This window comes from Mus caroli, chromosome 1 (assembly GCF_900094665.2).
Source record: "Mus caroli chromosome 1, CAROLI_EIJ_v1.1, whole genome shotgun sequence".
In the NCBI taxonomy this organism is placed as follows: Eukaryota; Metazoa; Chordata; class Mammalia; order Rodentia; family Muridae; genus Mus; species Mus caroli.
In genome coordinates, this window is record NC_034570.1 from 146,973,701 (window position 1) to 146,997,782 (window position 24,082).

The window sequence follows — 24,082 nt, forward strand, 5'->3', positions numbered from 1 at the left end:
GTCTCAACAAATCCAAACAAGGAGGTATTAAAGGCTTGTGAGTGTATAGGATCGTCTCAACAAAGGTATGAGCAGCTTTTTCAATTAAAAAGGCATCTGAAGGAAAACATCATCACTGTAGTCACAGAGGAGGCTGCCAGCTCCCTGCTGACTGTACAGCTCCTCCACCTCTTGGAACGCTGAACTGGACATTTTATCGTGGATCCTCATGCTTTTCTTTCAGATGCCTTTCATCATCTGTAACCCCTACCAACTTGTAAGCAGGTGCTTATGTTGCTTTAGATATGGAGAAGAAAAATCAAAGTTCTTGTCTCTCTGTGAGCCAAAAGGCAGCTCCAGAACTTTTCTCAGTGTGCTCTCCTAGATGGGAAGTATTAACTGAACCAGACTTCTTAAATGTTTGCCCCCTCATGCAACTTATGACAGACTCAGTGTCAAGAGCTGGATAGATGTATCAGCAGTTAAGAGCACAGTTGCTGTTCCAGGGGACCCAGGTTTGATTTCCAGCATCCACACAGTGGTCTGTAACTTTGGTTCCAGGGGATCTGATGTCCCGTGGCCTCTATAGGCACCAGGTATGCACAAGGTACACAAACATATATGCAGTCAAAACACCCATACATAAAATATTTTTCTTTTAGAAGATTAAAACTCAGGGTCAGAATTGTATTTTCAAGTTACTCGGCTACTAAATTTTTATTGCATTCCCTTGGCTATCTAGAACACATGAGAGAAAACAGTAGTTCTCAAGATCGATTTATTTCAGGCTCTCATCACTGAAGTTTTCTAAATACGGTTTTTGAGAGGAAAGATGGCATGTGTGAAATCAATATCGAAACCAAAGAGTAAATGAACCTATCACCTTGGACTCCAACTATTGGAGTAAAATTGTGAACTTTGCTTTAAAAGTTATCTAGACACACTTCTGTTTCAAGCAGAAACAGTGACAGAGAACCCCAAGGACACGTCAAGTTCCCCCAGAGAAGGGTGAGGCAGCCCCTGGGTTTGCAACTTGGAAGCAGTGTGGCAGATGAATTTTGAAAACCCTGAACTCCAGCTTTTAAGAAAGCATGGAAACAGAACCTGAAAAAGAAAGTGAACCTTTCTAAACACAGAAAACAGACCCCCTAGTGCCGCGTGTTCTGTTTCACACACTGTTAGCCACCTAAGCAGAACCTGCTGTGGTCTTTCTCAAAGCAACCGGGTGTGGGTGCACTGGCACCAAGAATCTCCCATTCAGGTCCTCTGAGACCATCCAGACCCAAGAAGGAACAGCAGTTTGGTTAGGTGTGGGTATGGCCACCTCAGGCCCCGCCCTCCGCACCTCCCTCCAGGCACCAAGGTCCTTAGGGCCTTGGGGTCCCTCCCCAGCCGCTCAGAAAGCTGGGGCTGCGACTCTGCCAGCAGCTGGCTCCGGGGTTGCACCGTGGCATTGAGAATGGACAGCAGGGCGCGGAGCTCTTCCCGAGAGGCCCACGGGAGAAGTGGCAGGTCCTCATCTAGGGATGACAAGAAGGCAAAGGCCGGGAGGGGCAGCAGAGGCCGCGCACGCCCGGATGCTGGAGCAGAGCGGCAGAGCACCGGACGGACGGCGACCCGAGGGGAGCCCCGAGCTCCTGCTGCCACCCGAGGGGAGCCCCAAGCTCCAGCCGCCACCGCCACTGCCACCGTAGTGGACGTGGACGAGGTTCGGGACCCTGGTGAGGAGGGCACGGAAGTGGTGGCGCTGCTGGAGAGCGAGCGACCAGAGGAAGGTATGGAAGGTAGATCCGATGAGAAGGTATGGAGGGTAGGCGAGAGATGTCAGACAAGTGCAGTGAGTAGCCAGGCTTGCGGTGGGACCATGGTGGGGAAGAGAAGGCATGAGCTATGCAGTTACTTAGTGATGAAGATCAAAGTGCATCAGCTGAAATACAAATAGCAACATCAGCTAATACTTTGTCCCAAGCCACCAATGAAGTTGGAAGAGAGAGTTGTCTACGACCGAGTCCAGTCAACATGCAATTATGATCATGGACCTGTGGACACAGCACTTTATATGATGGCTCTGAGCAACCACCTTGTGCCTCCTCTTCCCTCGTCCTCGCCCATCAGTCTTAAGTCTAAGACTATTTTAACCTTTCTTTGGAATGACTTCCCCGAACCAGCCCAACAAAACCTCAAAGGCAGCAGAGCCAAGTCAAGGAGCCAGACCTGAGTTTAAATTTGAGCCTAGCCTTCATAGGGTAGATGTGGGAATAAAATAAACCTTCCAACGCACTTTTGCACAATCTCAGCTAAATCCTTGCAAGCTAAAAAAGAACACTCTTGTATCACAGTAGAGGATATGAAGAAAGGTGTCCCCTTTACCTCTGTGGGTGCCATAATGCTTATGGGGAAAAGGGTCTCTACCTCCAGTCCTTTTCATAAAGATGTAAGAAGAAAGTCACTATGCCCAAATTAAAGGCTAGCAGCTGTTTGAGGAGCGTAAGGGACAGCATATTCTGCTGCTGTCTGGTGGCTACATGGAGAGTTAACATTTCCTAATTACCAGCAATGCAATATACGTTGGATCATAGCTATTATTTGTGGACACCTGCAGTTTAAATGCATCCTGCAGCTCTCACTTTTTGCTGGATACCCCTCTGGTCCTTAGGAGAGGCCATTGGGTTCAATGCTATAGAAATGCAAGTTGAGATGTATCAGATCACAGCAGGGAAGTAGGCAAGTGAGGGAGCCCCACTTGGGTAGCCCTTTCTATGTGGCAGGCACACACTGAGTGTTCTGTTTTTGAGTTATTTAGTTACATATCACAGATGAGAGACGATGCTCTGAGAAATTAAATAGCTTGCTTGCATTGGCAGAACTTAATAGAGGAATGGGATTAATAGTAGGGCGTGGGGAGGCAGCCTACACAGTGGTCTTGTTAATGCTAAAAAGATAGAAAAGCAGGTTCCCTGTCCAAACAGTGGGTCACCTTAACTGTCCCAACCCAGCCCTGAGATCCTAGATGTTCTCGGAAGAGTCTGGCATTGAACCCAAGCAGCATGGATGTGAAGCACCCCAAGGTCCATGTCATCTTTTTACAGATACAGCCTAATATTATGCAAAATAGGTGACTTCCAAAGACTGCAGAACACCTTAATCCATTAAATAAAGAGACTCTAAAGGAACAAAGTCAGACATGGCAGGCAGTACCAGGAACTTGTAGACACTTCCCACAGTAAAAACTCAGACATGTCAAGCCCGAGCTGGCATCTTTATATGAATATGCCATTTCACCCTTGAACTGATGTATCAGATACGCTCATGAGCTAGCTATCATGAAATTGCAATCAGCCAGCAGCCCATTAGATAGGTGAGGAAACTGGGTTTTCAAAAGGTCCTGAGCCATGCCTAAAAGTCATCCATGGACTTTTGAAGTGAGTGGAACTAGAACTGGAACTGGAACCAACTGGTTTCCCTGGCCTTCCAGTCCCCCAAATTTCCTTACCTGTCCAGTTTATTACACCTCCCATTGGCCCACACAGTCCTTCACAACACTCCAGACCTTGGAACTCTGATCATTTGGATGCTGGCTCATTCCAATTTTTCCAGACATGTCTCTAGACAGCTCTGACTCTAATACTAAGCACTAAACTGACGAATGCTGCCCAGTTCGTGTGATGTCTCAACGACATTGTTTCCCTAGGCACCAAGCCCTCTGGATTAGGGGCCTGTGAGTGGCTTCTTGTCCTCGCCTCCCTGATCTTCATCATCATGACGTTCCCTTTTTCCATCTGGTTTTGCATAAAGGTGAGTTTCTACATGAACCCATGAGATGGTTTTCTGTTGTCTCTTACAGAACAAACTGGGCCATTCTCGGTCTGTGTTTGACACTTACCTAACTTCCAAGAGAGCACTTCTTCCTTCAAGACCGGGCTCAATGTAACCATGAAGCCTTTTTCATTCTGCCAACCTGCCATTCCCTGCCCTGCTCCTAGGTACTCTCTGCTATCACTTTTACACTTCCCACAGGCAGAAGGTTGGTGTATGTCTTCTGTCATGGCTAGGACGATATGCAAATCGTGTGTGTGTGTGTGTGTGTGTGTGTGTATGTGTGTTTGTGTTTGTCTCTTGGTGTATAAGGGAACACACATACACAGACACACACACCATCCCTGTTAGACTAAGAGGGCCTTCAGGAGCTTCTTAGTGTATCCATGCTCGACGACACAAGAGCATCTTGGATCAGATCATCTACTTTCACACTACAGGTAACCGGCTCAGGCAGCTTCTACAGACCAGGAGGACGAATATCTTTGGTCCACAGGTGTTTTGTATACTAATCCCAGTAGTGAATGAAGATCTGGATCTGCTCAGAGAGCACATGCTGAAACTAGAAGCCCAAGGGATTTAGAGACTAGAGAGCAAGAATCGTCAGGGGATTTCTTTAATGATACTTGGGATAGAAGAAGTGGAAGCATTGGAAAGAGCCCCAGATGGTGTGTGGTGCAGCTCTTAAATAGCCATGCCTGAAGTGGATGCTCACAGCCATCCATTGGACTGAGCACAGGGTCCCCAATGAAGGAGCTAGAGAAAGGACCCAAGGAGCTGAAGGGGTTTGCAGCCCCATAGGAAGAACAACAATATGAATTAACCAGTACCCTCAGAGCTCCCTGGGACTAAACCACCAATCAAAGAAAACACATGGTGGGACTCATGACTCTAGCTGCATATGTAGCAGAGGTTGGCCTAGTTGGTCATCAATGGGAGGAGAGGCCCTTGGTCCTGTGAAGGTTCTATGCCCCGGTATAGTGGAATGCCAGGGCCAGGAAGTGGAAGTGTGTGGGTTGGGGAGCAGGAGGAGAGGATAGGAGATTTTTGGAGGGGAAACTAGGAAAGGGGATAACATTTGAAATGTAAATAAAGAAAATATCTAATAAAAAAGGACACAAAATATAAAGTAACCTTCAGAGAGTCAATTAAAAAAATAGCCATGCCCTAATTAAAAGGGAACCCTAAAACAAAGTTTGCCTCATAGGACTGCCATACTGGGCAGAGATGGTTGGGCCCCGGCACGCCCACCCTTCATCTTTCTACATTGGCTAACGCTGCCAGGGAAGAGTGAGGTTACAGTCAGACACAGATGCAGTTAGGGCTGCTGTTGCTCATAGTCCTCACAGCAGCCAGTGGCGTTGACAAACCCCTTCCCCTACATTCCCCACTAGACTGCATTGACTTGCGCCATATGACTTTTTTTTTTTTTTTGTCGATTGAATTTTTCACATGGTATCTGGTCTTTATTCTTTTTGTTTGTTTGTTTTTGTTTTTGTTTTTTGTTTTGGTTTTTTGAGACAGGGTTTCTCTGTATAGCCCTGGCTGTCCTGGAACTCACTCTGTAGACCAGGCTGGCCTCGAACTCAGAAATCCGCCTGCCTCTGCCTCCCGAGTGCTGGGATTAAAGGCGTGCGCCACCACGCCCGGCTCTGGTCTTCATTCTATACTGATAGGATGTACTATGTTTGTTCATTTTAGGATGTTTAAAATCCAACTGGGGGGGGGGGGCTGCTGCGAGAGGTCAGTTGCTGAAGTGCCTACTACCCAAGTGGGCAGACCTGAGATTGCTGCACAGAGCCCACACTAACAAACAAACAAACAAACAAACAAACAAAAACAGGCACCATAGTGTACACCTGCACTTCTCCCTAGCACTAGTTGGGTTTTCTAATGCTATGATGAGACATCATGAACAAAAGCAAGCTGGGAGGAGAGAGTTTAGTCTGGCCTAGGCTTCCACATCACAGTGCATCTGTGAAGGCAGTCAGGACAGTCCTCCAACAGAGCAGGAACCTGGAGGCAGGAGCTGATGCAGAGGCCTTGGAGGAGTGCTGCTTACTGGCTTGCTCCTGTAGCTTGCTCAGTCTGCTTTCTTATAGCTCCTGACTTATAGCACCAGTCCAGGAGTAGCACTGCCCACCGTGAGCTGGACCCTCCCACATCATCAATGAAGAAAATGTCCCTCAAGCTTGTATACAGGCCAATACACTAAGGGCATTTTCTCAGTGGAAGTTTCCTTTTCCCAAATGACCCTGGCTTATATGGAATAGATATAAAACTAGCCAGCACGGACATGAAGCCGGGTGACTTCTTCATCTAGCCTAGCTTGGTGAGCTCTGGGCCAATGAGAAACGATTAAAAACAAAATGGATGGTGACTGAATAACAACAGCCAAGATTGTCCTTTGTCCTATGGCTTCCACATTCACTTATTCTCTCTCTCTCTCTCTCCCCCCTCTCTCTCTCTTTTTTTTTTTTTCTCTCTCTTCCCCCCCCCCCCCCCCCCCCTCCCCCCTCCCTCCCCCCCCCCCCCCCCCCACACACACACGGTCATAATGTAAAATCTTTTGATATGTTACTGGATTTAGGCTACTGGTTTTGTTTAGGAGTGTTTTGCATGTATTCTCATAAGAAAGATGGTTGTGTAGTTTTCTTGTGGTATCTGCGTCTTCACTTGGCTTATCTTGGCTATCGTTAATAATGCTGCAATGAACATGCAGCTGTGTATTTCATCAAGACAGTGACTTCCAGCCCAGCTCTTGTTGGAAGAGGCGGGAGGATCTCTGTGAGTTCAAGGCCACTCTGGTCTAGATAGCAAGTTCTAGACTATCCAGGACTACATAGTGAGACCCTGTCTCAAAAAAAATACTAACTTCATTTACTTTATATATATTTTCTGATGGATTACTAGTGATAGGATTTTTTTTTTATTTTTTAAAAATACTCATACTGTTTTCCATAAGAGGGGGCCAATTTATATCCCTGGCAGCAGGAAGTTTAAATTAATGTAGGATTTGTATGCCTTCAGTTCTCCATCTTCTTGAGTCAGTTTGGGTAGTTCATGTCTCTCTAAACTAATTTGTTGGCATACAATTGTTTCATATCACAGTTTCATTAACACAGCCAATGTTCTGTCTCACTGGTATCTACACGTAACTGTGCACAGATTTTAGACTGTTAAATGTTAATAGAAATCCATTGTCTGTGTCTATGTGTGGATGAGTGGATCAGATGGGGGAAACCACTTGCCTCGGTGTAGAGAGGAGGTCAGAGGAGAACCTCAGGTCTTCTTCCCTTCCACCTGTTTGAGATGGCTCTCTTGTTGTTTGGCTGTGTACATCAGGCTTGCTGGCCCACAGGCTTCCTGGGCTTCCTGGGTCTCCCCGCTCACTGCAGGAGCACTTGTGTGGTAGACATGTACTACTTTGTCCAGCTTTATATGGCTTCTATGTGTTCAAATTTGGCTTCTTACTATACTGTGCATTGGGCAGTCTCTCCAGCTCCTATCCACTTTTTGAGACAACGTTTGTGTAACACTGGCTGTCCTGGAATCTGTGATAGGTGAAATGGACCACACAGGTGTCCCTCCTGCCTCTGCCTCTGCCTCCCCCAAGTGCTATTTGGTATGAACCACCATGCCTAGCCTTGTTCTTAGTTCTCAAAGGATGTTTTGTTCTTTTTTCTTTTGTTTTGTTTTGCTTTGCTTTGCTTTGTTTTGAGATAGAGTTTCTGATAGTCCTGGCTGTCCTGGAACTCACTATGGAGACCAGGCTGGCCTCAAACTCACAATGATCTGCCTGCCTCTGCCTCTGTCTCCCAAGTGCTGGCATTAAAGGCATGCACCACCACAGCTGGCTAACAAAAGATTTCTGTAACTTAGAATCACGCTCATGCAAAGGTTTTTTGAAGCCTTTCCCCCCACCCTCACCCCACCCCCACCCCACCCCCACCCACTTTGAAATCATTTGAAGGCATTTCATTTCCCTTTAGGTTGTGCAAGAGTATGAAAGAGTAATCATATTCCGACTGGGACATCTGCTTCCTGGAAGAGCCAAAGGTCCTGGTAAGAATTATCCTCTATGCTTTTTAAAATCTTATCCTATTCCATGAGTTTATGATTTCTTTAATCCATGCATAGTTATAATCTATATATTAGATTTTATTAAGTTATTTGATTCAATATATTTGTAATTTAACCTGTTAATTATAGGGCAGGTTGTTGTGAAATTATCAGAAAGCATTATTTATAGGTCACAGGTGGCTAAGAGAAATGATGTGTGGAGAAGGCCCAGGGTTCCCTAGTTGACACGGCAAGTCAGCCTCAGACCCTTGGTCTGAGTATAGTGTGTGTAGTCAGAATCCTATGATTTCTCAGAGAAAATCCAAGCTAGTTGATCAAATTAAGTCATGGAGCTCAAAGCAAAATTCATCATCTACTAACAAATATCTATTTAGTTGGGAGAGGAGGCACAGACTGGATCCTAGTGTTCCAGACAGTAAACTAATTACCAGGGACAAGAGGAATAAAGCATTCTTGATTTCTAGGATCTGAAAACCCACAGTAGGTCCAGCCAGACTCCAGGGCATATAGATAGGAGTATGGTTAGTTTGAGAAGTCTAGTCGCTTGCATTTTGAGATACAAGACAGCCAAGAAGGCATAAGAAAGAGTGAAATCCCATTATACATGTACGGAGAGGGTCTGAGTTCTCAGCCATGCCTGTAAGAACAAGTTAAAAGTGGAGACCAGTCTAGGAAACTCATATGTCAGAGTTTCAGGGACCCAATATACAAGTCCACACAAAATAAAACCAGACTTGCTATGCCCCTGCTTGTCAGGAACCTTCTCTTGGGGCTGAGAAAAGGTTCTAACTGGCTGTTCCCTCATACACCCTTGGTACTATGAGCTGGCACTAGTTTCCACAAAGCTGTGTCTCTTGAAGGGTCCCTGTCTTAGTCACTGTTCTGTTGCTGCTGAGAAGAGACACCATGACCAAGACAACTCTCATAAAAGAGGACGTTTAGTTGGGGCTTGCTTATAGTTGTGAGGCATAGACCACTATCATCATGGTGGGGAGCATGGCAGACAGACAGACACTGAAGCAGTAGACACATATCCTCCCAAAGGCCACACCTCTTAATTCTTCTAATCCTTTCAAATAGCAAGACCCCCTAGTGACTAAGCATTTAAATCTATGAGCTTATGGAGGGGGCATTCTTATACAAACCACCACCAAATCATCCAGTGGGCTTTAGGAAACTTTCAGGGAACCAATCTACAGATGCTGCATATGGTGTATGTATACCATCTGGGGTAAGTGAGGACTAACTGGCCCACCCAAAGCTGCTGCCTCGATATTGCTACTCTGGGATCCTGGGGTGTTCTCAAAAATAACAAATGGAGGTCTTCAGCTCTAAATTGATGAACCTGTACATTCACAGAGTAAAACAACTTTAGACAGTACCTAAAAGGCTCTAAGACACATTAAGATTAACATTCATGCATATGAATTTATAGAGATTGAGTCTAGTGGAGAGAGACATGTAAGAGATCTGGAAGGGTCAATATGATCCTAAAGTGACCAGGTGGTCTAGTTTTCTGAAATAATCTATGTTTATACCTGATATGCTGCACTTAGTTTTAACAATGTATCCTCCTCTTTACCTTCAGAACCATCCCCAGTCCAATATGAATTACAGGACAATACTTTAGTTACAAGGAAGGTGCCCAGTGGTCTCTGGGTAATACAGGCTAAGCCAGCAATGCAGCCTGGCTCTGAAAAGCTCATCTCTAGCAGCCTTGACACTTGTTGTTCACATGGTCCTTCCCTCCCGCCCTTTTGTAGGCCTGTTCTTTTTTTTACCCTGCCTGGACACCTATCACAAGGTTGACCTCCGTCTCCAGACCTTGGAAATACCTTTCCATGAGGTAAGCTAACACAGTGCATTTCTCTTGACATTTCCATGATCTACCATCCAAGTCAATCCCAAGGCAAAGCGACTATGCTCAAAAGCAGAGATGAGGACTATATCAGAATTAAAAGCGTAATTACCAAAGTAGACAACCAACAGAGTGAAAGGCGGCCTATTCAATGGGAAAACATATTTTCAAATAATTTGTAAGAGTTTAATATAAAGCCGGGCGTGGTGGCGCACGCCTTTAATCCCAGCACTCGGGAGGCAGAGGCAGGCGGATTTCTGAGTTCGAGGCCAGCCTGGTCTACAAAGTGAGTGCCAGGACAGCCAGGGCTATACAGAGAAACCCTGTCTCGAAAAACCTAAAAAAAAAAAAAAAAAGAGTTTAATATATAGGATATAGAGGGAGTTCATTCAGATCAACACAAACAGCAAAAGCCACCATCTAACTTAATAAAATGAACAGAGGAATTAATAGTAGTCAATCTTGTGTAGCAACTAGGTTAAGCTAGGCCTTAGTTATTTGGCCGATACTTAGTTAAACAAATCTGGATGTTGTGCAGGTATGTGGGGGATTAGATTAATATTTAAATCAGCAAACTTTTAATAGATTCGCTTACCCTTAATACTGTGCGTGTGCTTTATTCAGTCAGTTGAAGGTTTTAAAGAACCGACTTTGGCATGAGGAGGAGAAAGGTTTCTTCCAGGAGGCAATATAAATGCTTTCCTGGGTCTCCAGACTCAAGAATTTGGCCTTACCAGCTTCCATAATCACATGAGCTAATCCTTTAAAAAGCATCTAGCTCTACACACATGCACACTATTGGTTCTGTTGTTCAGGAGAACACAGGCTACTGTAGGCTAGATTAGACATCTCTCTGAAGAATGTACATGACGAACTGGAAGATATGCAGATGGTCAACACATGAAACTGTGTAGTTTTAAGTTTTGGGGGAGCCACGCTGTTGGGTAGCTGCATCCTACAGTGCTGCCCCATAACATCCCACTGCAGTGATGGGTTTCAGCTTTGCCACATTCTTTTCAGAACCTGGCACTTTCTTTCCCCATTGCTGGTATATTTTCCTGGAGTTTGGTTGTGAGCCTAAGCTTTAAAGGCTGGGCCATCTCTCCAGCCCCTGTTACATTTTCTTAATGGCAACCTTCCTAACAGGCGTAAAATGATTGGCATATTCCTAATGATTAGTGATGTTGAGCAACATCCATATTTCTTTATCACCTTGTTTAAAGGTCTTTCCTATTCTTTCTTCTGGTAAATATAAATAGATTCCCTTAAAGCATGCTCACTTTTCCTCCCTCTTTCTCTTCTCCCAGAGGCAAGCACCATCATGCCTGAGTCATTACTATGCTTGATAAAATCTCCATGCATTAAAAAAATGTCTATTTTGAATACAGAATCAATCTTCCATTACTCCTTTGTCTTTTATGCTATAATCTTACTCCTAGAAAATACACCTTAAGTGCATTTAGTTCTGCTCTTGCACATAGGAATCCAGCCTGCATTCAATTTTTTTTTTCACTTAGGTGGTAACCAAAGATATGTTTATAATGGAGATAGACGCTGTCTGCTACTACCGCATGGAAAATGCCTCTCTTCTTCTAAGCAGTCTAGCCCATGTGTCCAAAGCCATCCAGTTCCTGGTGCAAACCACCATGAAGCGCCTCTTGGCACATCGATCCCTCACTGAAATTCTCCTGGAAAGGAAGAGCATTGCCCAAGATGTAAAGGTACTGAGATGAGTTTAATGAGGAATGGTCATTTGTTAAACTTGCTATGTGCAAGGCAGGCATTTAGCCATTTGAGATGCCATTCCTTGGGGACTCAGTCAGTCAGTGACATCATTGGCCTGGGGTGCAGATATTACTTCCACCCCTTCCCTAAGGTCACTCCTCAATGACCTTCAGCACACTGTGAAATACCAGCTTAGTATGAGTGTTGGAAGCAGTCATGAGTGGGAAGGGCAGGAGGACTCATGGCAATGCACAAGGATGGTTCCCAGATGCTGACTCTAGCTGGAAAAATAATCATAGTATGCCCAAAGGTAAAGAGTGGGGAACTCAAGTCAGACTTTCCGAGGCCAGACATTGCCTACCCTTTCATCATTAGCTGCCCAACTGTCTATACTTAATTGATTTAGAATTAAAGGAGGGAATAAAAGTAAAAACCTCCCCTGGAGAAATGGTCCAGTGAGTAAAGTGCTCATTGTGGAAGTGTGAGGACCTGAGTCTGGATCCTGCAATGCAACCTAGCATGGGAAGGCAGAGTCAGGAAGACCCTGGGGCTCTCTGGCCGAGTTGGTTGATGGGTTTCCAGTTTAATGGGAGACCCTATCTCAGGAAATAAAGTGGAGAATAGAGAAAGACACTCAGCATAGACTTTGGGATTTCACATTCACAAACATGGGCACCTGTGCACTCATGCACACACACACACACACAGAGAGAGAGAGAGAGAGAGAGAGAGAGAGAGAGAGAGAGAGAGAGAGAGAGAGAGGAAAATCCCTTCTAAGCAGCCTTACTGAGTCCTTAGGCTTTGCAATCTCATCTACAGCCTGAGTAGATGCCTCGATTAGCAAGGAAGTGGCAAGAGATACTAAGAGAGCAAAGCAGGGCTGCAGGCAGCTGGCCAGTCAGGTGGCAGTTACCACTAGGGACCCAACTCAGCACTGAAGCATTGGGGACACTAAACTTGGGTTGGAAGGCGGCTAGGAAGAATGATGTGAACTGGAGGAGCCACAAGGACCAATGGCACCGGCAGTAACTGGTTTATAGAACCTGAGCAGTCACTAACCAGAGAAAACAAAATGCAGTGTCCAATATTTGTGGCTTGTCTAAGTGTTACCAATAACTAGTATCCGTGTTCTGCGGTTAGGTACAGGAGCTGGAGAGTACATTGAAGCTAGAAAGACACAAAGATGAGTGGCAGGCAGGAGCCCCACCCTGACACAGAGCCACTTGGCATGCTCCCCACTGTCCCTTTCAGCCTCTTTCTTGTTCATCCCTCACCTCTGAGGGCTAAAGGCCAGGCCACTGATGTCTAAGCTCAATTTTGTTGCAATGAGTTATGATTTAAGCATTTATCCATCTGTCTCCCCATATTATGTATTCCATGAACTTGGCATGGTGCTGAATGATCAAGAAATGGCTCAACTGCTGTAGCCTCGCACCCTACACCCTTTATTGAACTTCAAACTCCTACTGGCTTAGCATTAACCCAGCATGCAACAGTGCTTTCTCTCCCTCCAATTTCCTCTTAAGCTGTTTCCTCTGTCTGGAGCTCTTTTCCTTCTCCCTACAGGACAAATCTTAGTTGTTCATTACAACGCCACCTCATGTATGATGTGTCTCTCAATATTTCTTACTCACACCTGCTCTCTCAAACTGGTTGGTCCTTAAGACTTGCAATGCACTGAAATTAGTATTTAGCCAGTCAGAAATTATTAGAAGCTTAGTTTGAAAGGAGTCCGGGCCACCATGGAGGGCTCTAAGCCCTGCCCTGCCCTTCACCCATTTCCAGAACCCCATAGGTTTTTCCCTCTAGTTCCATTTCCAACTTCAGTCATGTAGGGCACAGAAGACTAAGAAGCAGGAGGAATCTGATACCATCAGTATTAAGGAAGTGGAAGTATCCTAAAAATGATAGCCATGTGGCAGGATCTGAACCTAGGGGTATAGGTTATTTAAGGTGTGCATTTTAAAACAAACTGAAAAAAAAAGTACCATCTGTACTAATTCCCTATCACTCATGTAGTAAATTTCCCCCAAGCCTGGTGGCTCAAAACAGCATGAGCTTACTCTACTCTTGCCGTCCGGAAGACCAGAGTGCAGAATCATCTTTGCTGGGCTCAAGACCAGGCATGAGCTTGGCAGAGTCCTTGTGGAGGCTGAGCTAGAACCCACAACCTTCTGAGCCTCTATGTCACCTGCATCCCTCCTCTGCCTTCCGGTCCCAGCCTTCACAGAGCACCAACCCCGTGCTTCCTCCATCACATCACCTTGTCTTCCAGAGTCTTTTGACTATGTCCCTCAAGACCCTTGGATTTTAATTGCATCCTAAATCACATCCTAAAAGTTCTCCCAGAAACAGCCACGGGTCCTAGGGACATAAGCATCTTTGGGAGCTGTTACTCAGGTTCCTACGTGTCCTTTAGCTCCACAGTGGTTATTTAACAGCACTGTGCAAGTTCAGCGTCTCTGGCCAGGCACTGTGACATTGAAAAGCAGTGTCCTATGAAAGGGCATGTCCTGAGGACAGAACAATGGCCTGTGGTGCACAGAGGTAGGGGTGTGTGTGTGTGTGGGGAGAATAGATGGGGATCTTATTGCCCCCTGGGGGACGCAGGTCTCATTGGCATTTCCACCCTTTTCTCCACAGGTTGCCTTAGATGCAGTGACCTGTATTTGGGGCATCAAAGTGGAGAGAACTGAAATGTAGGTAGGAAAATAATCAGTAAGAACAATATTTTAAAAATCATTTCAAATACTGCATCCACATTGATATTAGAGAAAATTGACTTGTCATCTCATAGCCAAGATACAACCGCTACGACATTTAAGCAAACTATCCCATGGTTTCTAATTATGTAGTAAGGAGTCTTTTTCCTGTCAAACTTAGCATTTTAACCATGGTTTTTGTATAGCTCAGTGGTTTTATCCAGAGTGTCTAACTTCACATGTATATCACACACACCCCCAAAACCCATCAGCAAGAACTCTCCAACCCCTCACCTCACCCTGAGTTTCCCTTCAGCGGATTTGCCTCTTATTCTGGACACTTCACAGAAATGGAGTCATAGCCTAAAGACTTTGGTCTGGTTTCCTTTCACTTAGCATAAATTGTCAAGGTTGACCTGTGGTGTGGCACGCACCAGTATTTCATTCCATTTTATAGTCAAATATTTTCCCATTGTATGGCCATAACAAAACTGTGTCTCTACATTCCTCAGTGTAAAAACGACTTCAGGGTTGTAATGGAAAGTGCTGTGATGAGATTTTACTTCTTTGTTTTTTTTTATGCAGACACGAGAATAGTTCTCATTTGCTCAATCCTTCTCTCGAAATCAATATCCTTTTATAAACTTAGATGAATTCTTCAGATCTTTGTTTTTAATCATATGGCTCTTCAAAGTTGTTTTTCATTATCCAGATTTAATAGTTTGGATTTATGTGAGGTTTTAAGTGAGAAAGATGACCACAAATCTTGAACATAAACTATGGCCTATGTAATTAGAATAGCCCGGCCCCAAGCAGTCTCCATAGTGGCCCCACCTGCACTTGGGGCACTGACCCCAGATGTGCTCTTCCATGACTACCTCCCATGTCAGAACTCTAGGGACAGCTTTATCCATTCATTCAGAATTTGCTATTCAGGGCTGCAGAGATGGCTCAAGGATTTAGGAAAAAAAAAAAAAAAGTCTACTCTTCCAGAGGAACCTGAGTTCAACTCTTAGCACCAGTCAGTCATTTCACAACCATCTCTCACTCCAATTGCCTTCTTCTGGCCTCCAAGGGTGATAGGCATATATGTGATGTGCATATATATGCATAGGCAAAATACCCATGCACATAGACAATAAATCTTTATATTAAAAATTGCTATTTGTGAAACAACTGTAGACAGGGGCAAGTCTGTGAGAACGCCCTGGCTGCTAAGGTCAGGGTGCACACCTAAGATTAACTGTCTTCTTTTCTAGTAAGGATGTGAGGCTGCCAGCTGGGCTTCAGCACTCTCTGGCGGTGGAAGCTGAGGCACAAAGACAGGCCAAAGTGCGGGTGAGCCATTCTTGAGCACTCCATCCTATGCCTATGCCTTTGAAGAACATTCAAGAACCCAGTCGTCCACACTGGTCTAAGACTGAGTGGAATCCGGCTGTGTTTCCACCGCTGTTGATAGTGTGTTCACATGACTGACTGTGTAGTACCTCAACCTCTTCCCAAATTTTCTGCTAACATGCCCTCTCCTCTTCTGCTTTTACCCTCTCTCCCTGCTATCCTTCCTCTCTGGTCCTGGGATTGGCCCTGGATAACCAAGGCCCCGTCATCCCTAATAAAGGGATGAAGAGAGGCAGATTCCTCTCAAATAACTGAGTCAATGAAGAAAAAGTCTGTAACCTCATAGAAGAATTAATAACAAAAACCTTTAAGAGCCAGGGAGAAAGGTAGCCTTCAAGGCACACTTAGATCTAGATCTCTGAACCAGCTATCTGTGCCCAGTGTTGAGCACAGTGGGCATCTGTGATGGTGCTGAGATCTGATCTGAAGTGCTTTACCCATTCTTTTTGACCAAGTTATAATCCCATGTCTGTCCCTGGGACTCTGAGACTTATCCTTCACTCAACAAACAGGATCCTCTAAGTTTTCAAGCCCACCACACATTAGCAGTACCCCTAAACTCCATCTATGCTCTTTAGGACCTGCATTTAAACCCACCTTACATTTTGATTGCTAGTGTAAACTGCTCCCTGCTGCCTTACAATGCATCGGGGAGAGGCTGAGTCTATTGCCTGAATTTAACAAAGCCTGAGTAGATGTGTGGTACCTGCTTGCTGGGTCGGTCACTCCAGAAGGCAGGCACTTAAGGCCCCCGTGCAATGATGCAGCACGATCAGGTTGAGTTTCTTCATGTGTGTTCTGTAGGTGATTGCTGCAGAAGGGGAAAAGGCTGCTTCAGAGTCCCTGAGGATGGCGGCTGAGATTCTGTCGGGCACCCCAGCTGCTGTCCAGCTTCGATACTTACACACTCTTCAGTCACTGTCCACAGAGAAGCCAGCCACTGTGGTTTTGCCTTTGCCATTTGACATGCTAAGCCTTTTGCCCTCTCCCGGCAACAGAGCACAAGGGAGCATCAACTACCCAAGTTCCTCCAAACCAGTTGAACCACTAAATCCCAAAAAGAAGGACTCTCCTATGTTATAGGCAAATGGGCAAAGGTAGTGTGAATCTGCCATATAAAGCCACATCCCTGAGAGAGGCATTTGGTGTCCCCCACCCCCACCCTGCACTTGTTTGGTTGCCAAATAGAATGCCTTTAGAATGTATAATGTCACAAGATGGTTACACGCATGAAAACACAGTGAAATGACAGTGGCAGAGAAGATAGTCAACCACACAAGTAGGTTGTCTCATCATATTAATTACAGGAAAGAGATTTAGAATTTTAAATTGACATGTGGTCCAATTATGATTTCTGAAGACTTAGTTCAAATACCTTCTACTGCATGTTTCCTGGCTCCTTCAGCAAGGCCTTTGTGGATCCTCCAGCCTTTTCTGTGAGTGCCTATCAGGGCTTAGGACACAGGCATCTCCCCTGTCTGTATTCGTCCAAACTCCCACTGAAACAGCCCACTTAGCTATGTTGCTGGCTGTTAACAACTTTTCCAGCCTAAAATTCCAAACTCTCAGAAAGTAGTCCCAAGGCATAAAAGCCCTGTGGTCAAGCACGTTGGGGCAACAACCCCACTTCCTCAGTACCAATTCTGCTCTGGTTTCATTTTTGTCTTTATGATTAAAATATTCCAGCTACAAGAAACTTAAAGGAGAAAGAGTTTATTTTAGGGCACAATTCCAGGTGACAGTCCATCACTGCAGAGAAGTTAAGGCAGGAACTCGAAGTAACTCTTAAGTCACTTCATGCAGGCAAGAACCTGAAGCAGCTGGTCACGTCGTAGTCAAATGCAGAAAGCAATGACTACGTGGATCTTAGTTGTCTGAGTTCAGCTCAGTTTACCCACTCATCCAGTTCAGGGCTCCCCTGCCTAGGGAGTGCTGCCACCTATCATGGGCTGGATCTTCCCACATTAATTAAATTGAAAACAGTCTCTCTGCAGACATGCCCACAGGATAACCTAATGTAGATAATCCCTCATTAGTCTCTTCTGGGGTTATTCTAGGTTGTGTCAAGTTGACAAACAAAACTAACCTTCACATCTACATAGCAATACCCTGTCTCAAAGCCAACAACAAAAATGGAGTCACTTGTGTCAGTGTTCCAAAAAGTAATTAAAGCCTAGACCAGTACTTCTCAAGCTTCCTGATGCTGTGATCCTTTAACACAGATTCTCATGTTGTTATGACCCCAACCATAAGGTTATTTTCATTGCTACTTCATAACTGTCGTTTTGCAGAATTTTTCATACCAAGTCTTAATTGCTTGCTGTCATGTACACTATACTACAATCTATACAAGTATGTGCTAGAGAACTCTCTTACTGGTAAGAAGTTATGCTGATAATCAACCAGGGATATGGGTCTGGGTCATATTCCTTATGGGATACAGATCTCTTGGGTAGAAGAGTTACTACCGACAGTAGGGAATGATAGGGCACAGAAAGGACAGATATGGGCACTGTCATACTCTGTAATACAAAGACACATCTGTACTCAACATTGTTGAAAGGACTCTTCACTGGTAGCTTAGCATACACTGCTAATGGTTTGTTCCAAGTTAATCACCTTCCATAGCTTAGGTGCTCCTGGACGAGAACACTGTTGATACCAACAGAAACTAACTTGACCTAGAGTTTCCATAAGTATATGGGCCCAAACATCTACACAAAGAGGGGAAAATACAAAGAATGATAGGAAGACAGACATCATCGCATGTCTCAAAAAATGTGGCTGATCTCTTGACCAGAGGGGCAAGACTGAGTCTGGCATAACTGGCTGGCTGCCTCTGGCCCTAACATCTCCACCTCTCCCTATATCATCTGCTGGAGATTGTGATGATGATGGTCTGAGATGCTAATCTGCTGCATCTCTGGTTGCTTGCTCACTGAATAAAATACAGTTTTATGATTCATCTTGCTTCTGCATTTGACTTCTGTGACAGGTAACACAAACCAACTTCCATTTCTACTGGGAAGTGGTGAATTAGGGAAGGTTAAGCCTAGATGGAGGAAGTGGATAGATGTAATGCTTTTGAAGAGTTCATTTTGTCTCTGGCTTCTTCCAGTTATTCTCTGTTCCCTATTCACCACAAGATGAACAGTTTCTACCCTATGACCCTACTACCATGATAGTCTGTTTCACCTCGACCCCAGATAGATCAGCTGGCCTTGGATTGAAACCATGTGACCAAAAAAAAAATCTTCCTGATAAATTGTTTTTCTCAATTATTTCTCATAGCCACAAGGCAGCCTAATCAGTTTCTTCTCTCCTAGAGATGAAAGTGGATGTGTCTGCCCATCTGTCTGCCTTCCTTTACACAAGTGGCCTCAATAGCCCGATGCCAGAGATGGAAAACAAAGAGTTCTCTCAACATTGCTTAAGAGATTCAAGAAAGTACAGCAAGGTCTGAAAGACTGTGAAACTTCTCACAAAACATCTGCCTTCTTAGCTTTAGCTGTCAACTTTACCCAGTTACCCAAGAAGGGGGTCTGAGCTGAGGGATGGCTCAGATCAGATTGATGGGTGTGTGTATCTGTGGGGGTTGACTTGATTGCACTGTCTGCTGTGGATGGCACTATTCCCTAGGCAGGTGGTCCTTTGCTATTAAAGAAAGCTAGCTGAGCATAAGCCTGTGAGTGAGCCAGCAAGCAGCACTCCTTCATGGTCTCTGCTTCCAGTTCTTGCTTGGCTTCCTGCCCTAACTTCTCTCAAGGATGGACTCTGAAACAGGAGTGCAAGTTGAAATTAGCCCTACTCCACCATCCTCCACATAAGTTGCTTTTGGTCAGTGTTTTATCACAACAGAAAGGAAACTAGAACAGTACCCTTAGTATATCCATGGTGTGATCTATGACCATGAGAGACTTTCTGTCTCTTGGGAACCTGGGACCTTGGCAGACTAAGACAAAGAAGAAAGAAATGCTTAGATTTTGTTTCATAGTAACACTGAAGTGACATGGTAAAGCACTAGAGATCTTCCAAAGGTGCTTGGTCATTATTTAGTCCCAGCTTGGCTTTTAAAGATTTCAATACTCTGAGCTCCCCCAAATTCTTCCAATAAATTATCCTGTAAAAGTGGGTTTCTGTGACTTACAACCAACTAATAAAGTTCTGGATACCAAACATCATTATAAGTAGGGTAGCAGTAGACATGGAAGTTAGAGACAGTACTTTCTACCTGATGTAGTTGATATGATTTGTCACATTCTGCAGGACAAGGCTCTTGTGCTCACCGATGGGATATGCTAATTTATATGAGAGTGCCACTCATTCCTATGGAGTAGAAAATCAATAAAAAGTATTCTATAATTGTACAAAATCAAAAAGCCATTGTCATTGAGGAATGTCTTTTGGAGGCAGGAAGCAGGGCTATGATCTAGCAGGCAGGTGGAAGCTATAAGCAAGAGCTTTAGCTGTGGCTACCAGTTGGGTCATGAGCATATCCAACTGCCTGAAGAATTTCATGTTGCCTTTCCTATGAGCACAAAGTGTGATTGACTCTGTCCAGTTGGCATAGGTAACTCGTAAGCAATGTTGAACCCATCCCTCAAGACTGACCAGGGATCCAACATAAAGCTAGGAACTCTGGAGTTAGTGGTTTTCTGATCTGAAAGATCAGGCAAGGGTTTAAAGTCTAGGAGAGACAGTCAAAGGAACACTAGCCATGTGGAACCAAAACGAATGTAGCAATCTTTCCAGTGACCACTGGAGCCAGAGAGATACACAAACCCAATCAGGTCAGAAGCACTGAGTAGGGAGGAGCCCTGCAGAGTGACAGCCATAACATCCATTTGTCATTCCCAGCTTATATTCTATAGGACAGACCTACTTCCATGCCTGGACAGCATTGGGGACATGAAAAGGGCAGATGAGACTCTGGTGAGTCTCCAGCAACACAGAAGCCTTGGGAGTCATGGCTGGGAACACAGTATATACAAAACTCAGCCAGCTAGGGATGCTGACACCCATCAGGCCTGTGGGCTCAGGAGGACTGATACCCCTCCTGGGACTCTGTCTCATTTTCTAAGAGATGGGATTATCAGTGTTCCCCCTACCTAGTTAGAGGATTATCAGGAAGGTCAGAGAGATCAGAAGAGTGTCCTCTCTGCCAAGCTCCTCCCTCCCTCCCTCCCTCCCTCCCTCCCTCCCTCCCTTCCTTCCTTCCTTCCTTCCTTCCTTCCTTCCTTCCTTCCTTCCTGAGCTGAGTCTACAGCATTATTTTCTTCATAGAAATGAACACTTTTAACAGAGATCTCGGGAAAGCAACTGAAGAGGCCAGCCAGCATCCTTTCTCATAAGCGGTTTTTAATCTAGCAAGTAAACTCATATACTGACTTCCTATGGCTTCTGCCATGCCTCTTGAGAGAAATTTTCTTGGCTGGATGGCATGGCTTTCCTAATGTCTGTTGCTATGCGAGTCCATCCGTGTGAGCTGTGTTGCCAATGCTACAGCTCAGCAATACTCAGGTGTCTTCAGGGACACAGGCACCGAGAGCCCCACTCTCTAGGGAGGCTATTTGGGTTTGGGCTTAAGTTTATTCTGATCTTCAGGTGCTTCAGAACTGTCTGTGGGCTGTGCTTCTAAAAAGACAGAAATGATTAGAATAGGTTAGTGACTGGTATCCTCTAAGGACTAAAGGCTTTTAACTTCAAAAAAAAAGTTTTAAAGTGATATTTGGCCTGAGTAAGTCCAATTAATGACTAAATTGGTTATTTAGAATTATGTGTGGCCAGTTAATTACTTTGATTTCATGGTTCTAAGATAAAGGCTTATGCAGCAAGGAACAAAGAAGAGACTATTCAAGCAGAGTTAGTCTTTAGTATCCTCATCTGCTCATTCCTGCACCTCTCTGCTGTCTCTTACCCTCTATCTCTAGCCTCCTGAACACACAGGCTCTATGAGATGTACCCCTGGGATGAGGACAGGAGACCTCTGGCCATCAAGCCTGCTCTCAGAGATGTTAAAAGGTGACTAAGCATGAGGGGAAAGTTACAGAGGTTGATTCAGCTGTGGGGGCTGGGTGTCATCTCTACACGGTCACCAGTGTTTGCTTGCTGTATTGTGTATGTGTGTGTATGTGGTATATGTTTATGTGCAATATATGTACATGTGTGGTGCATGCATTATGGGGATGATCACTGTGCACATGTAAAGGCCAGATGCTGATGTTAAGTCTCATCCTCTATCAATCTCCTTGTAAAACTTGTGTGTGTGTGTGTGTGTGTGGCTTCTGTACAACGCATGAATAAATGTAAAATACTCATACTCTTTTAAAATATTTGTGGTGCAGCCAAATTTTTTTCATAAAAATGCAAAAACGAGCCTCACCTTTCTTGGCAGATGTTGGGGACATTTGTGTTTGTTGTTGTTCATCATCATCCTTTCCCCCACGGTCCTCCCGGTTCTCTTTGGCATCTTCTGTCTTCACTTGTGAGCCCATTAAGGTTGTCTTCACAAATTCTTCTAGCTCCTTCTCCAGGTTTCTGTTTTTTATGAGGCTGTGATGAAGCTGCTCGTTCACCTCATCAAACCTCTCCTCTGCCTTCCTGGCTCTGGTGTCCATCTCTCTGGTGTGGATGAAGTCCAAGGAAACAACAACAGAGAGTGGTGAGAAGGGATCCTTCCTTCCCACAGAGACTCATGTGAAAGAAGATGTGCCTATCTGAAGTATGCAGACATGGGAAGTGGGGCATCAGTGACAAATGGAGACCTGAGGCCTAGGAGCTACTCCACACACATCAGAGTATACCATAGTTCTCATTTCTAAGTGAGATTGGACTTTGATATATTTGAAATTCCCAGAGAATTCAATAGTCAGAGAACCCTCATCAGTAGTTGATTTTAGCTTCACATAATTAATAGAACTCAACAAACTAAACTCAAGAATGTACCTTCTTTTCTAACACCTCTAAAACTGGAATTGATAATCTAGAAAACCAGTTTGAGATACACTCTCTACTTATGAAAGTACATGATAGCACTGGTGAGAGGGTTCAGTGACCTAAGGACTTGCTGCCAAGCCTGACAACCTTGAGTTAATTCCACATGGCAGAAGAGAGAACTGATTTCTGGAAGCTACCCTTTGATCTCCACATGCAGCACACATACACGCACAGATACACATATATACAGACACACAGGCACAGACATACATATATACATACTCACATATACACACAAACATGATACACACATACACGCAGATACACACAGACATACACACACATATACACACATACATACACACAGATACATGCAGACACATACATACACACATATACACACACCTAGACACAAACTTACATATGTATACACTTACACACACAAATACATATACATGAATACATATACACACATGCACACATACATAGACACACAGATACACACACACATAGACACACAAATACCAATACACACACATAGGCATATATACACACAAACACACACATACAAAGACACACAGATACCATTTAATACACAGACATATACATACACAAACACACATACATATACACACAGATACATATACATACATTGACATACACATACATACATTCACACAAAGTAAATGTAACAAACATTAAGTGTAGGGTATGTGTCATATCTGTATGAGAGAGTCTTCTCATATTTGTCAGCCATCTTGACTGTATTGTACTCCCAACTCTGGGTTATAGGACATTCTTTCTCAAGTACATTACTCTTTCCCAGTTCCATTTTTTTTCCTTAAGTCACCTTCCACAGATACACTGACTTGGATGGCTCTGCATGCCTTCCTGACATATGTACACATTATAAATATCCACACTAGCTAGCCCATCTCTGTGGGCTAAGGGAAGACTTTCTTACCACAGCTGTACAGTTCACTGCCTCTAGCCAATGATTTTCAGATATTCATCCTACTAGTGAGACCAAAGCAAGCAGGACAGAGGTAAGCTAAGAAGTGTGGATTTCTTAGCCAAGCCTCTGGCCAACAGTCTTTATCCTCTTTCCCATCATAGCATCTATACTTACGTTAGCTTCCTCTGCATATGCTCAATTACATTCATTATTTCAAGATACTTTGGTTCCATTACACCTTGACTAGGTGGTTCTCTCTGACAAAGAAAATGTGTGAGGTGACAGAACAGTTAATGGTCTATGTCTTCAGGAATTGTCTAAAACATTTCTATTGCTCATATTTATCTAGTAGATGATTGCTCACAATCTGAACACCAAAAACTCTACAGGCATTGCCTGTGATCAGATAGCACAGATCCCAAATTAATCACATACAGGTAGGCGGGAAAGACATTAGTGTGGGGGAAGAAAAGGTAGGAGAAACTAACAAAAAAGAATGTGAGCTGGGCAGTGGTGGTACAAGCCTTTCACCCCAGCACTTGGGAGGCAGAGGCAGGCAGATTTCTGAGTTCAAGGCCAGCCTGGTCTACAGAGTGAGTTCCAGGACAGCCAGGGCTACACAGAGAAACC

General features: G+C 44.4%; 2 protein-coding genes across 2 annotated transcripts in view; one reads left to right on the forward strand and one right to left on the reverse strand.

The window, feature by feature from the left end:
- Window positions 1-1,396: 1,396 nt before the first annotated feature.
- Window positions 1,397-20,660, forward strand: Nphs2 (NPHS2 stomatin family member, podocin). Its single transcript, XM_021170747.2, has 9 exons — window positions 1,397-1,754; window positions 3,671-3,774; window positions 7,788-7,860; window positions 9,642-9,724; window positions 11,254-11,457; window positions 14,105-14,160; window positions 15,423-15,501; window positions 16,366-16,658; window positions 18,888-20,660. Exons 1-8 carry the CDS (start codon window positions 1,439-1,441, stop codon window positions 16,642-16,644), a joined length of 1,194 nt encoding a protein of 397 aa, XP_021026406.1. The 5' UTR covers window positions 1,397-1,438; the 3' UTR covers window positions 16,645-16,658; window positions 18,888-20,660.
- Window positions 20,661-20,827: 167 nt separating this feature from the next.
- Window positions 20,828-24,082, reverse strand: part of Axdnd1 (axonemal dynein light chain domain containing 1) — a 94,632-nt gene continuing 91,377 nt past the window's right edge. The window contains exons 24-26 of the mRNA XM_021161273.2: window positions 23,627-23,709; window positions 21,944-22,182; window positions 20,828-21,195 (exon numbers count right to left, since the gene is read on the reverse strand). Of these exons, the coding sequence (XP_021016932.1) occupies window positions 21,128-21,195; window positions 21,944-22,182; window positions 23,627-23,709 (390 nt within the window). The 3' untranslated portion in view covers window positions 20,828-21,127. The remainder of the gene's footprint in view (window positions 21,196-21,943; window positions 22,183-23,626; window positions 23,710-24,082) is intronic.